Here is a 13,227-nt window from a genome sequence, read left to right as displayed (position 1 = left end):
CAATGATATCATGGTCATAACTCCCTTCTGCAGTTCTTCCCTGGCTTTGTCTTCCTCAAAGCCAGCCTTGCCAACCCTAGGAACCTGAAGTCTACTGCTGATGTTTCTAGTGAGTAGCTTTGTAGGCATTGGTAGACAGAAAGGCTCTCACATTAAGAAATCTTCTCAGCCACAGTTGCCCCTTCTGTTTGCTGTCTTACAAAGTAACTGCAACAATAGTTATATGGTTCGCCCAATTGTACAATATCTGGTCAAAGTTTCTATTTGTAGTCTCTACATCTAAGATATTATATGGGTAATAAGATCTGGAAAGGAAGCCTGAGATATCCTGGCTATGTGGCTGAAATGATGTTATGAAAGTCATACAGTGCTTGCAGTTTTACTTCATGAAGTTTTTTGTCTGTTAATTTCATTATTTTAGATACACAAATGATAGTTGGAGTATTTCCAGTGGTGGACTGTGTCACACACTTCGTAACTTGCGTTTAATACCAATAATTAATTTATTTAAATTAATTTAATATCTGTAAAATATTTTTTGTTCTACGGTGAAATAAATATAAGGTACGGTATATGAAAAAGAATGGGGGCGTTGTTACTCCAAGTATCTGAAGAAGCTCAGTGAAGACCTCCACCAAAGATGGTGAGGTCTTGAGCTACTTTTGTAAGGACCCCCTCCGGTATATAAATGTGTTCTTCCAGCTATTTTCATAGTTCGTCCAAACTGCCGTGCCTGCGGTTGGTGTATGCAGTGCCTCCCGTGCTCATGCTTTTCTTCTCACCTTGGGTGTTTGTGTAACAGGAACAAGTACTGCCCCTTCGGATTGAGTGCCCATCTCTCAAAGAGCAGGGTTGGCAAGTATCAGTGATCAGAGCTGCGATGGCCAACACAAACTTCTGTGAAAGACTTGAGCTGAGCCAGGCTTAGTTTTTCCTAAAAACACAAACTGGATAGATGAGGAAAAAGCTCTCCTGCCAATATAGCCCAGTCCTGTTCCAATGTACTCTTGGAGGAATCCCTCTGGAAGTTCATTTTCTGTGGCTTTTTTGGTTCTCGGTAGGAATTCCAGTAACTAGCTGTAAATCATTAACCCCATTAAAATTTGAGAATTATCACTGGTAACTTTTTTTTTATAGTAAGGGCATAAAAATATCCCACAATTTCATGTTGCTTAGCAGAAGGCTGAAGGTAACCATATCTCATATTTCAGGCTACCAGAGCTGAATCTAAATTCCCATGGACAAAAAGCCACACACTTGGATACTTAAGAAGAAAATTGCTCCCTTTTACAATAGGTTTTAACTGCAGGAGGCAACTCAATACTGATTGAGAAGGGTCAGTAGCGTAATCATCCTACAAATCTGACAAATCCATATTTAGAGTGTTCAGCCTGTTAAAATTAATTACTGGCTTTTCTCTAGCATGTATAAAATAGCTGATACTACTGATTCTCTTACCCTTTACCTGAGAGCAGTTTACATTGTAGCTAGAAGTAGAGCTGAATGTAAAAGATTTAATAAGTGAGTGACTGAAGTTTCACTTCAGCTGCCTGAAGAGGCTTTCAGAAAGAAAATGCTAAAGCTGCTTTCCCCTTTCCCCTGAAATCTGTTGATCTCATATATGAAAGAAAAAAAAAAGGAGAAACTAAATTAATGGAAATTTGACAAGCAGTATGAGAACAGCTGTATATGATACTGTTGAACTACTTGCCCAGATGAAAATGGAATTAGAATTTTTTTAATTACTCTTTTATAGATGTCTAAATGTATTTGCTTTTTTCGCTTCTGGTGGTGACAGAAAGTCTGGAAAGCATTTCACCGTTCCTTTACCCACTTCTCTGTTTATTTGAAGAATAACGTAATTCTCTGGACAAAGCCAAGTGTACAGTGCTGTTCCTTCTACAGCCCTACAGTTTATAGCAGAATATATTTTTAAAGAAAACACTCCCACTTGCAAAAAGCATCATCTTGCTAAGATGAAGTTTACATGTACATTGCATGGATTGAATTCATATCATCTTGCAAACAGAATTCCTATCATCCAGGTCAAAATCTGGGATCAGTGGCACTTAGGTAGCTTCGTTCAGTTCTGCTTAATTTGTTTTTAGGGAAACTGGGATTGTAAGCAGCTTATTTTTAATTTTAATTAAACCATTCCTCATCTCACTAAGATTACCTAAGTACATATTAACATTGGGTCAAATAACTCGATTTACGTAGACCTCTTAAAAATCAAAACAAATGCAAGTTCTACATAGAAAAATCCTGAGCTGAAGTTGAGGAGCACAAAAGATTTATCTAAAGCTTTGTATATGCACGGAGGAGTTAGTCACTGTAGGTGATGTTACAGTACCAAAAAAGCCACCTTTACTTTGTTTTTAAATGCAGCCTCTGTTATGGTAGCTTATTACCAGATCTCTAAGTAAAATAAGCTATATTTGTAAAAATGCTTATTAACTCAGCTCATAGTCTGCGGGAGGACTACACCAATATGGAAAAGGTTATTTTGACCCCAAACAGAGCATGAAGTTCAGAGTTCAGAATAGGTCAAAGTGCCTATTGGAAATGTAATGATAGTTCAAATACCATTGGTGGTTTCCCTGATTATTTTACCAGAGGCATAGAGCAACTCTGGGCTGGTAGGTACATCTTGAGCAGGCAAACAATTCCACTCCCCCCCCAGCTGCACACTCAGTTGATGTTTGAGTGTAACTACATAATTTATTTTGAGAGAATGAAAGCCACATCTAATCCGTGGGGTTTGATTTACTAGTGTGATTAGTCAAACAGATGAAATGTGTGCAGAAATTCCCTTCAGCAGTTATGCATTTACCTTATAGCTATTTACTTTGGCACAACTTGCTAAGCGTACCTGAAAACTACATATTCCTCTTGTTTTTGAGTAAATTTTGGCTCTGTGTTGAGGTCTGTCCTTTAAGGTTGTCTATAAAAAAAAAAAAAAAAAAAAAAAAAAAAAAGAATCTTAAGATACTGAAAATTTTATAATTATATTTGCAAAATAATCTTTAGAAGTATGCCAGATAGACCACAAGTTTTCTTCTGTGTTTACTGTGTAGCAATTGTATTCAAAACCAAATTAATTGTAGCCTTTTAGCACCAGAGGAAGCTAAAGAAACACCTGTGCAGAATTGCCATTATTAAGGGACACGAGAGGTAAGGCAGAAATTCTCTAGGGTGTGCAGCTGCCTGTCGTCAGCTAGCACTAATGCCACGTTCCTGGGACTGATTCCCTAAATACAGAGAAGGACTTCACAGGTGTCTGCTGTCTGAGTGAGTGGATCAAAGGCTGGCTGAAGACTAGACACTAAGTGGGGTGATCTACCCACCAGATCCTTTCACTAATTGGTCTTCCCCTAAGCTGTTAGAAAACACCGTGCTTATAAACTCTTAGACCCTGTGTGTATGAGCCACTTTTGGTTACCTTCTACACTACTTAAACTACATTTCTTTGGCTGAAAAACTGTAAAACACACAAGTTTGGAGAGATTTTATCCCTGTTCTTACAGTTCTTGTCATCTGTATAGGAAAATGGTGCAGAGCTGCTGTAAAACTGCAGCCGTTCTGAGGGGTAGCACGCTTAGCTGGCTGGGGAGCTTTCCACTTCTTTGCAGAAAGCAGATAGATTTTAGTAACAACAAATAAAAAGAGAGAGAAAGGAAACAAGCCAGTGGAAAAACCTATCATAGAAGCTAGAGACCCATAATCCTCTGGCAACAGTAAATCTTACCACATTTTGATAACTTTGAGTTACAACTGATTCTTTATTTTTTGGTAGACAATTGGTATAAATGGGGAATCCTACCAGACATGGGATTTTTCAAGTTATAAGTAATACTGAGCATTGCATAGACTGTAAATGGAAGAGATGAAGGTACTTCATTACAGGATGGTTATTAGTTTTTACGTTGTTTTTCAAGACACCTGGAGTGCTTTTTCTCATTCATAGAAGCAATGGAGCCTTACCAAAATTCAAACCTACAACTAACCTTTTCAACCTCTGCTTTGACACCACTGCTTTCATCTTAGTGACAATTTATTAGCGTGCAGCATTAGTTGGCTGTGAGGCACTGACCTTTTACAGGGCTGGTGCGAGGTTCAGTCCTTTCTGAACAGTCATCCTTGTTGTTGGTGAGGTTGCAGAAAGCACAGTGAGCACAGTCTCTCTGGGTCACGTTCCCCAGTGTTGAGATAATCGCCTGCAGGTGAAGAGAAAAATGCAATTTGAGATCTTCAAAGCTTCCCAGCCAGGTGTGCGTTGTTGCTGAGTCAAGAGCAGGTATTGGCAGGACACTCCTGCAGTATTGACAACCTTATTCCTTAGCAGAGGCTGCCTTGAAAATACTAATTAGGAATCACAAATACATGCTTGCAATTGCATGAATGACTGTAAAGACTGTGAAATTTGGCTTTGTAAAACTTTTTTGAAATACAACATAGAACTATTTCGGAATTGAGATTGTTTATGGAGAGGTGAGCATCCTTTTTTTTTTTTTTTTTTTTTAGATTGAAAAAAAAACATGTTATGTTGTCAGAAGATATTTTATCATCGGCATGTGGTTGAAAAAGCAGGCAGGTTAACTGCATTTTCTCCCAAAAGGAAAAGCATCATCTATTACAAAGTGTTATCAATGCATTTAAAAGCTCAAAGAAACATAATAATTTGGGTTGAAATACATAATTTTGAAGAAGTATTCTAAATTATTAAAAATTGAGATTTTTTTTTTTAATTCTCTGAAAATCGAAATACTGTAAAGGATTATAAAATAACCAGTTTACGTATAAAGCAGGTAACACTGTGTATTACAGCAGAGCCTTAACCTTATTTCTCTAAGGCGAGTAATGCTATTTTTCATCTGTCTGCTGTGAGGACGGCCTTACAAAGTTTTCAGCTAGATTTTGGGCTATTAAGTTGGCTGCCTGTATATTTTTGGAATCGAGACAGATCCAGTATTACACAGACCGGTGAGTACTTAGATCTGGCTTTCACAAACAGAGCAACAACGCGCACTCCCCCCACCCCCTTTATTTTTTCTGAGGATGTTTTAGCTTCTCAAAACATTGCTAGGCAAAGGGAAACCTCTTCCCTGGAATGTGCTGACAAGGATTTAATAAAGATGGAACTGTGTGACCAGTCTGCTCGGGCTCGATGGAAATAAATGTTCGCTACAGGAGTTGGAAGTTGAACACATTTCACTTTTGGAAAGGGTCTTTGTTTTGTCCCTTTTGACAAGAAAAATACCACGTCTTGTTGAAGAATATTGAATTTTTGTTGTTGTTGTGGGGGGGGAGGAGGGATCTCATCAGAGTTGCAGCAAACAGGTTTCTTTGTACTGCTGGTTAGCTTGCCATATTAAGAGCCTGGGCTTACAGCTTCATGGGCATTTCTTCGGGCAAAAAGGCTGTTGTTAAGTATCATCCATTACTTCTGCCTTCCCATTCTGCTTGTGCAGCAATGGTATAAAGAACACCAAGGAACTGGCCTTGATAACGCTAGCCTTGTTTTGTGCAGCCCATGGACAGGCCTACGTTGGAGTTCTTAGGGAAGCACTTAGGTTGCTCTTCCACAGTATGGTCACCAAAATCTAGTATTGCTTTAGCACAGGTAGTTTAAGCTCCCTTTGGGAAAAAGAAATGGGTCCTGCCTCTCTTCACTGACTTTCGAGATGACTTGAAGCGGCTCACCTCCTTAGGCTAAAGCTTGCCAGTGGGAATTCTCTCTTCGGTGTCCAGGCAGATTTCACACAGTGTTAGGTTTTTGTCTGAAAAGCAATTCTTACTGTATTAGGGCAGACCAGACTAAAGCTATGTATGTAGGTGAATGGTATCTGAAGCATTTGCACATCTGAATTACCCCTTCCAACTCACCTTTTGAGAGACAATAAGTCAGTTTTGGGCTTGTGAGGTTTTTCTAATTGTTCTATTGTTTCTTATCACTAGAAATAACCTTGATGTATAAGGTGTCTTCAGAATCCCTTATATATGACATGTTATTTCTGAAAGTTTAAATAATTAAATCCTTATATAATCTAGGGTTAAATAATTTAAATTCTTAATTCAACCTAAGTTTTAGTCTGCTTCCTACAGAACCATGAATTTGCAGTGTTACAAGGCCACAGTCTAGTGGATGAATTAGAGAAACGTGATGTGGCATTGTGCCTTTTTTTTTTTTTTTTTTTTTAAACTTAGATGATTTATGTAGCATATACAACAGCCGCATCCTGCTGTCAGTGATAGAGCTTCTCTAATGCAAGAGTTATGGTGGAGGCTGAAAAGACACAAATTGTAGGTGCATGTAGCTTTCATTTTAATGTTTTAAGGAGACATTTAGCTTATTTCGGTAAACAATTAGACTTATTTTCAGATTTTTTTTTTTAATTCATGGAAAAAGACTCTTGATATTGCACTGTCTCTGAATATTGTAGAATGGATTAACTCTTGCTGAAGCTATTATCATTAACACCTATCATTGATTAAAAGATAGGAATAACAAGTCTTTTTCAAAATAAAGGTGAATGCAAGACTCTAAAAATTGACTTATTGGGGTTGAGAAGCTTCGTAGACTGTTGGTTTACAAAGACATGTGGTATATATGTGTGTGTAAGAGAAATCAGATTATAAAATAGACTGAATCAGACTGAGTGCTCCTCATGAAAACCTTAGCTTGTGATCTACGATTTTGCTTGAGTTATGACTTGAAGTGGGTTACAGAACAGAGCAGTTTCCTTGTAAATGGGAAACCTTTCTTGGTATATTTGATTTCTTCAATGTTCAAGAGCGTAGGGCTGACATGCATATGAAAAGATAAGGTTTATGTGGCTTACCTCAACTCTGAAGAGTTTTGGGAAGAAGCAAGTGCTGTTACAGTGGGGACCCCTGGGAACCTTCTGTTTTCTGTAGCAAAATGTGAGCCTTTGAATTACACAAATAGACAGGTTTACCTATTTTATAAGGCTCAGTGACTGGATAGTCAGAGTTTTACATCAACTGTATTTCTCTTCTGTTAGCTGTGAGAATGGAAAAATGATTGGGTAGTATAAGAGATTTAAGATCTGTAATCAGACCTCGGGGACAGGTTTTCATTTTCTAACCTGTAAAGTATTTGTGTGGGAAGCGCTGAGATGCATGGCATTATTGGACGTTATTTGCTATTTTGCCCAGAATTTTTTGGCCTGTCTGGATGTTTATGTGCAGTATAAGATGTTAGTGGGACAGATCTTTTTGATGTTTCACGGGCAGGCATCCAACGCACAGCCTACTGTTGCATATTTTCAGTGAACCCATAATACTTTGCCTTTCAGCATTGATTTCAGAGATGCTACTCCAGACACACTCCCTCCAGTTATCCCCCTTTCTTTGGAGTCTGCTCTCAATGTACAGCAAGCAATTTTTTCCAAGAATGCTACGAGTGAAGGCTGGAGTATGGGTGAATTTCCAAGCCATGTCTTCAAGGAGATGCCATTTCCTTTGTCCCAGATGCATGACTTCAGTGCTTTGCTGAGGAAGCACGAGAGTACGACCGTCCAAGAACAACACTTGCATAGATTTATGCACTTTATCAATGAGCAGTTACCCGTTGTTTATCACAAGTGGTTCATAATTCTCTCGGAGTGGACAAGGTTTTTGTGGGTTCATATTCTTCCTTTGACAGTATTTATAACACTTTTACCAAACGCGGTGTTTTTCAGGGCTTAGCTCTCCTAGTGCCAAGGACTCTAAACACAGAGATTGTGGCCTCCAAATGCCAAGTACCAGTTGGCATAAAAGCCTACTGTGACGTTAGAAAAGGCTTTAAAAACTCTTATATTTGTTCACACAAGTGTTTCAGTGTAGAGAATTCAGCCTTTAAGCTTCATTAACTTTGTAAGGCTGCAAACTGAGGCCAGTGTTCTCTGCGTTTAACTTTAAGGCAAGCATTAGGGTTGAAATACAGATTGCGAGCAAGAGAAAAAGGATTTTCACCCCAGAAAAAAAAGTACTGTGAGATCCCTAGCTCTGCAGCACTCCAGTGTAACTCCAGATTAAAGCTTTAGATGTGCCAGTCAAAGAAAAATTATAAATAGGAGGACTCTAAATCAGAGTAATAAATATGAGCTGCAAGACAATGATGTCTTTACCATGCAGGATCTCTAAAATCCTTCAGCATTGGCTCACCTGTCTAGGGTGGATGCGGTGATAAAACTTTTAAGTCACTGCTGAGAATTTTTCAAAATCCCCCTCTCCTAATAGACTGCTAACATGTGTGTTATGTAGTGAAATGTATATTCTGGCATGCAGGGATTAACGAAAGGTGGAGTATTTTCGTGGACAGACATCCAGGATTCTAGGAGATAGGGACATTTTATGATTCTTTAAAGACAAGGTGGTTTTCATACTGCAAAGTTGTTGTATTTTTTTTCACTTTAAAATTCATATAATCGTCAGATTTCCTGTGAGGCACTTGAAATAGTGGGAAGGGTTTTGATCAGATATTGGGAAGAATTTCTTCATGGAGAGGGTGGCCAAGCGTTGCAGCGGGCTGCCTGGGGAGGTTGTGGAGTTGTCGTCTCTGGAGGTACCTGAGAGACATCGGGACGTGTTTAGTGGTGGACTCAGGTTGGGCGATGGTTGGACTTGGTGGTCTTGAAGGCCCTCTCCAACCTGAATGGTTCTGTGGGGTGCGTTAAACACGGCATTGCTAGCCAGCTGACAGGAGTGCTTGTCCCTGTGTGCTCAGTGTTGTTGCGGCCTGTGAATGTGTAGTATCGTAGCATGTGTATTTTGGGGCTCCAAAGGGCTTCCACAGAAGGATAAAAAAAAATACTAGTATGCCTCCAAAGTAGGACACCAAAGATGGTGAAAGGACCAGGGGGAATGGCCTGTGAGGAGCAGCAGAGGGTACTGGAATGCAGGAGGCCGAGGGGAGGCCTCATGGCGGCCTGCAGCTCCCTCAGGAGGGGAGCGGAGGGGCAGGCACTGAGCTCTGCTCTCTGGGGACAGCGACAGGACCTGAGGGAACGGCATGGAGCTGGGACAGGGGAGGGTCAGGCTGGGGATTAGGGAAAGGTTCTGCACCCAGAGGTGGTCGGGCGCTGGGACAGGCTCCCCAGGGCAGTGGTCACAGCACTGAGCCTGCTGGAGTTCAAGAAGCCTTCGGACAATGCTCTCAGACGTGTGGTTTAATTTCGTAGGTAGTCCTGTGTGGAGCCAGGAGCTGGATTCGATGATCCCTGTAGGTCCCTTCCAACTCAGGATATTCTATCATTCAGTTGTTTGAAGAATACTACATCTGCAGCGCAGGATTTTAATGACTCACTAAGTATTAGGAGATTTTTGTATGGCTTCTCTGTGGCAGTCTGAACTCTGTCTCCAGAAGGAGCTCCCAAATTCCATTGCTATCTGGTTTTAATTTGCATCGATCAACAAAATTAGTAATAAAATTTATTACCAGTGTCAAGTTAGTTTGGATCCCTGATGCAGATGGCAGTTTCTCCTGTAGTCCAGACTTTGTTTTCATTCAACTTCACAGAGAAGCCACCAATGCAGTATCCCATTACATGTCTACAGAGCTTGCTATTGCATCTCTTATAGCTCCAGCGAGGCACCGTTCATATCTGCCTTTTTTAATTTGTGTCCGAGAGAAGCGATCCGAAGAGCTGAGAGCACACGGCTGCCGTATTACAGCAGATTGTATCGCTGCAGGCTGTGTGTGTGCTGCGACAAGCAGCTCCTTGGTGCTGTGCACCCATGGAGCGCATCCAGGGCACGTCAGAGGCCATCAGCCTGCACCGGTCTCTGTTGGAAGCTACTGGGTTAGGGCAGAGCCCCAGCTTTTCTCCAGGATCTGTGAGGTGTAGGGACTCCCAGCCTGCCCCTAAACTCAATATTCTTACAAAAATAATAATCTGGCCTGATCCCATGCCTTGTAGGCACAACGTGGTTTCTACAGCTAGGAGATGTATGGCAGGCAGAGTGGGGGACACACACTTGGAGAGGAAATAGCAGAGGATTACAAGGAGCAGTCTAGTCTGTTGCTCGGATGTTTTCCACATTTTTTATTTAAGAAGGAAGGATTGCAGAATCTTTAAGATCCAAAGTAGATTTTTCTTTGTCGTCAACTTTAATTATTCTGCTGGTGTTGTGGTTGGGCTGTTACCTTAAAACTCGAAATCTTGTGCAAAGATTATATATGTATAATAGATGTATATAGTATATGCATTATATATATACTTTATATATATACATATGTAAGTGGAGACAAATTAGTATAAGTGTTTAAAGTTATTTTGAGGCTGCATTCAGCCAAAATTGCTCTTTGCTTTGCATAGGGAAGTAGCAGTGGGTTGTAAGAAACACCTTGACCAACTCACTAGCCATGTCATCTGTACATTCATAGAGGTATTAGTAAAAACTTCTTGATCTGTTCAGTCTTTTTTTTTATGTAATCTGGAAAATACTCAGCAGCACTAAAACTTCGAGCACAAGAATACAGAAATAAAAATAGATATGGCTATTACTACATCCCTAAAGCAAACCCACTGTAGCTTCCATATATTTTCTTAACAAAGCACTTTTCTTTTTCCAGACCTAAAGATTTTCGAAGGAAGTAATAAAGGAAGAAGAATTGCTATCAGGAATGTGTCTCCTCCTTGAAAAAGAAATCTTCTAATGTGGAAAAAGACACATCTGTGCATCTCAGACATCTCTTCTATACAAAATATTTTTGTCAGGTACTGGCAAAATCTATTAGGAAAGCTTATAAATATTATTGTATTTGAAACAGCTAAGAATGGGTATTACACTGTTAATATCACCTGTACGTTGTGTTGTACATTCTGTTATTTGTTAATTAAATGGGTTTTATTACGGTTCTTAAAGAATTGCTTTTTTTTTAAAAAAAAAAAATCACATCTCAGGGAAAACACCACCTTGTTTCTTGAAATTAGGTTTCTCACTCTAGAAGTTGAAAAACTTGATTTTCACCCAGTAAGGACAGTGAATTATGGATTGAAAACCAGTGGCTTGACCTGTTTAACCTATTATTGCTGTAGCTGTGTGATCTTGCATGGTTTTTCTGAAAGCTTTTTCTAGACCCTGGAGTGTGCACGTAGTATGAAATTAATGGTGAGATTTTGCTGAATGTGCATCTGTGCAGGCCTGCAGTTTCCGTACCTTTTTAGGTGAATATGCCCACTGAAAATATTGTGGTGGTGGTGAGCATAAACTTCTTCTGGAGCCAAACTAAATTGAAAAATAAAATAATAATAAAAAAATAAAACACTAGTCTTCAAAGAAAACAGAGCACATACTCAAACGTGTGTGCACATTGTAGTCCTGTTAGATGTAAGAAATATATTAAAATACGCATCTTGGGATGAGAGGGTGGTGTGATTTGTGGTGGTCATTTTGTAGGTCCTGTAGGAGTTTCCTGGCCTTCAGCAGTGTTCTAGAAAGAGTTTTTCTGCTCAGCATGCCTATAGCTTAGTCTCTGCCTTACGATCCAAAAAAAAGCATTGGTCACTGACCATGATCTCTCATCCTGAAGCTCTGGCCATCTCTTGATAAGGTGTGCCATACAGCGTGCTTACAGCACTGGAAATAAAGGCAACGGGAAATCAGTCTGTGCTTCCACAAGACCTGTTTGCTCTAGGGAAAGAAGTTGCAACACTTTACAATGTCAGGAGTTTCTCAGTTGTCAGGAGATTGACGTTTCAGTACCAGCAGAACGTGTTGCTGGAGTACAGCAGCTCAACAAGGCCAGCATGAATTTCACAGGCGACACTGTCTGCTACACCGAGAACAAGTTTCTCTCTTCCAGATGTTTCCAGATCACAGTTGCCTTTCTGCAGGTAATTCTTTAACCAAGTCATTGTGTAAATAAATGAATCACTTATTTTTCTACTACTTATGTAGTAGAAGATGCTGATACGTTATCTTCCAAATTTTACAATGTTTAGTGAGGAAAATTTGTGTTTACTATGTCCATTTTGTACAAGGATTGTGTAGGAAGAAAACCACTGCTTTATTTATGACCTATTTTTCATATAAGTATTTCTTTAGTATTTGAATGGGCTTATCCTGGGAAATACTTCTACCCAGTGAACTTGCCCTACTCAATTTCCAGTTCGGTAACCAAACTCAGTTAAATACTAAAAGCATTTTTAAAAGTAAAAGATAAAATAAACACTTTTTTGTGTAAGGACATAGTACATATTTTGTAGTTAATATCTGGGTGGCATCAACTATCTGTGTGTTACAAACTTCAGTCAGCAACTTCCTTTTCTTCAGCTCTCTGGAAAAATATGAGACACTGCTGATTATACAGTGACTGAATTCTGGAGAAAATGGTGACCATATGTGCGCCTCTTACTTTTTTTGGAAAATAATACAAATCCTGAATAATATTTTTATATCTTGGTAGTACCCACCAAACAGTTACTTTTTATTACCAGTGCATACACAACAAGTTAACGCAGGCCCAATGCTACACAGAGTGTTCTGGTAACCCCCAGGCAGCCCCTTCATTTGCTTAATTCACCGCAGGTACTGCCCGTAGGCAGGGATGGAGGCTGGCTGTGCCTGCCCTGGTCAGGTGCATGTCTGTGGAGCAGGCGCTCCCTGGGCCAGAGCTGTCCCAATTCCCAGCCCAGGTGACAGGGTGGCTGCAGGAGCTGCGGGGAGTGCAGTGGAAGGAACACCTGCTTTGCGGTATTAAACTTCTCAGGAAAAAAAGAACTGGATTGTTTTATATCCATACACAGATACTTACGTTTGTACCCAGACAGAGTTTGAGCTCAGTGCACTCTGACCGCTGTGTATAATGCAGTGAAAGTTTTGTACTTGGGTGCCAGCACAGCCTCTGGTAAACGCATGTGTGTACCCTTAGCTACACCCATTTCCTTGATGCCACAATACTCTGTACAGGGGGGTCATCACCAAGTTATCGTACACTTTTCACCTTCTGCAAGAAAGCGGTGAGAGATAGGGGTGAGCAAACTAACGGGGGGAAAAAAAAAAAAAAAAAGGGTTAGTAAGGGATCTGGCTTGAAATTCCCTGGGATATATGCAGCCAGGGGCAGTGCAGGTATAAATGCTTTGTGTTACTAAAGAGGCTGACGAACTTGAGATTAACACAGTAAAGGTATGCAGCTGTCTCATTTTCCCCATAAGCTAAGAGAGCTTCTGGCAGTGGCCAGAAGCAAAAGCTGACACATCTTTCCCAGCAGAGCT

General features: G+C 40.1%; 1 protein-coding gene across 1 annotated transcript in view; it reads left to right on the top strand.

Moving 5' to 3' along the window:
- Positions 1 to 13,004, top strand: part of MRPL13 (mitochondrial ribosomal protein L13) — a 36,282-nt gene extending 23,278 nt beyond the window's left edge. The window contains exon 7 of the mRNA XM_032181218.1: positions 10,583 to 13,004. Coding sequence (XP_032037109.1) covers positions 10,583 to 10,607 — 25 coding nt within the window. The 3' untranslated portion in view covers positions 10,608 to 13,004. The remainder of the gene's footprint in view (positions 1 to 10,582) is intronic.
- The last annotated feature ends 223 nt before the right edge of the window (positions 13,005 to 13,227 follow it).

The sequence above is a fragment of the Aythya fuligula genome, chromosome 2 (assembly GCF_009819795.1).
Source record: "Aythya fuligula isolate bAytFul2 chromosome 2, bAytFul2.pri, whole genome shotgun sequence".
Taxonomy (NCBI): Eukaryota; Metazoa; Chordata; class Aves; order Anseriformes; family Anatidae; genus Aythya; species Aythya fuligula.
Note: the sequence above shows the minus strand (reverse complement) of the source record. Positions and strands in the feature narration are given on the sequence as shown.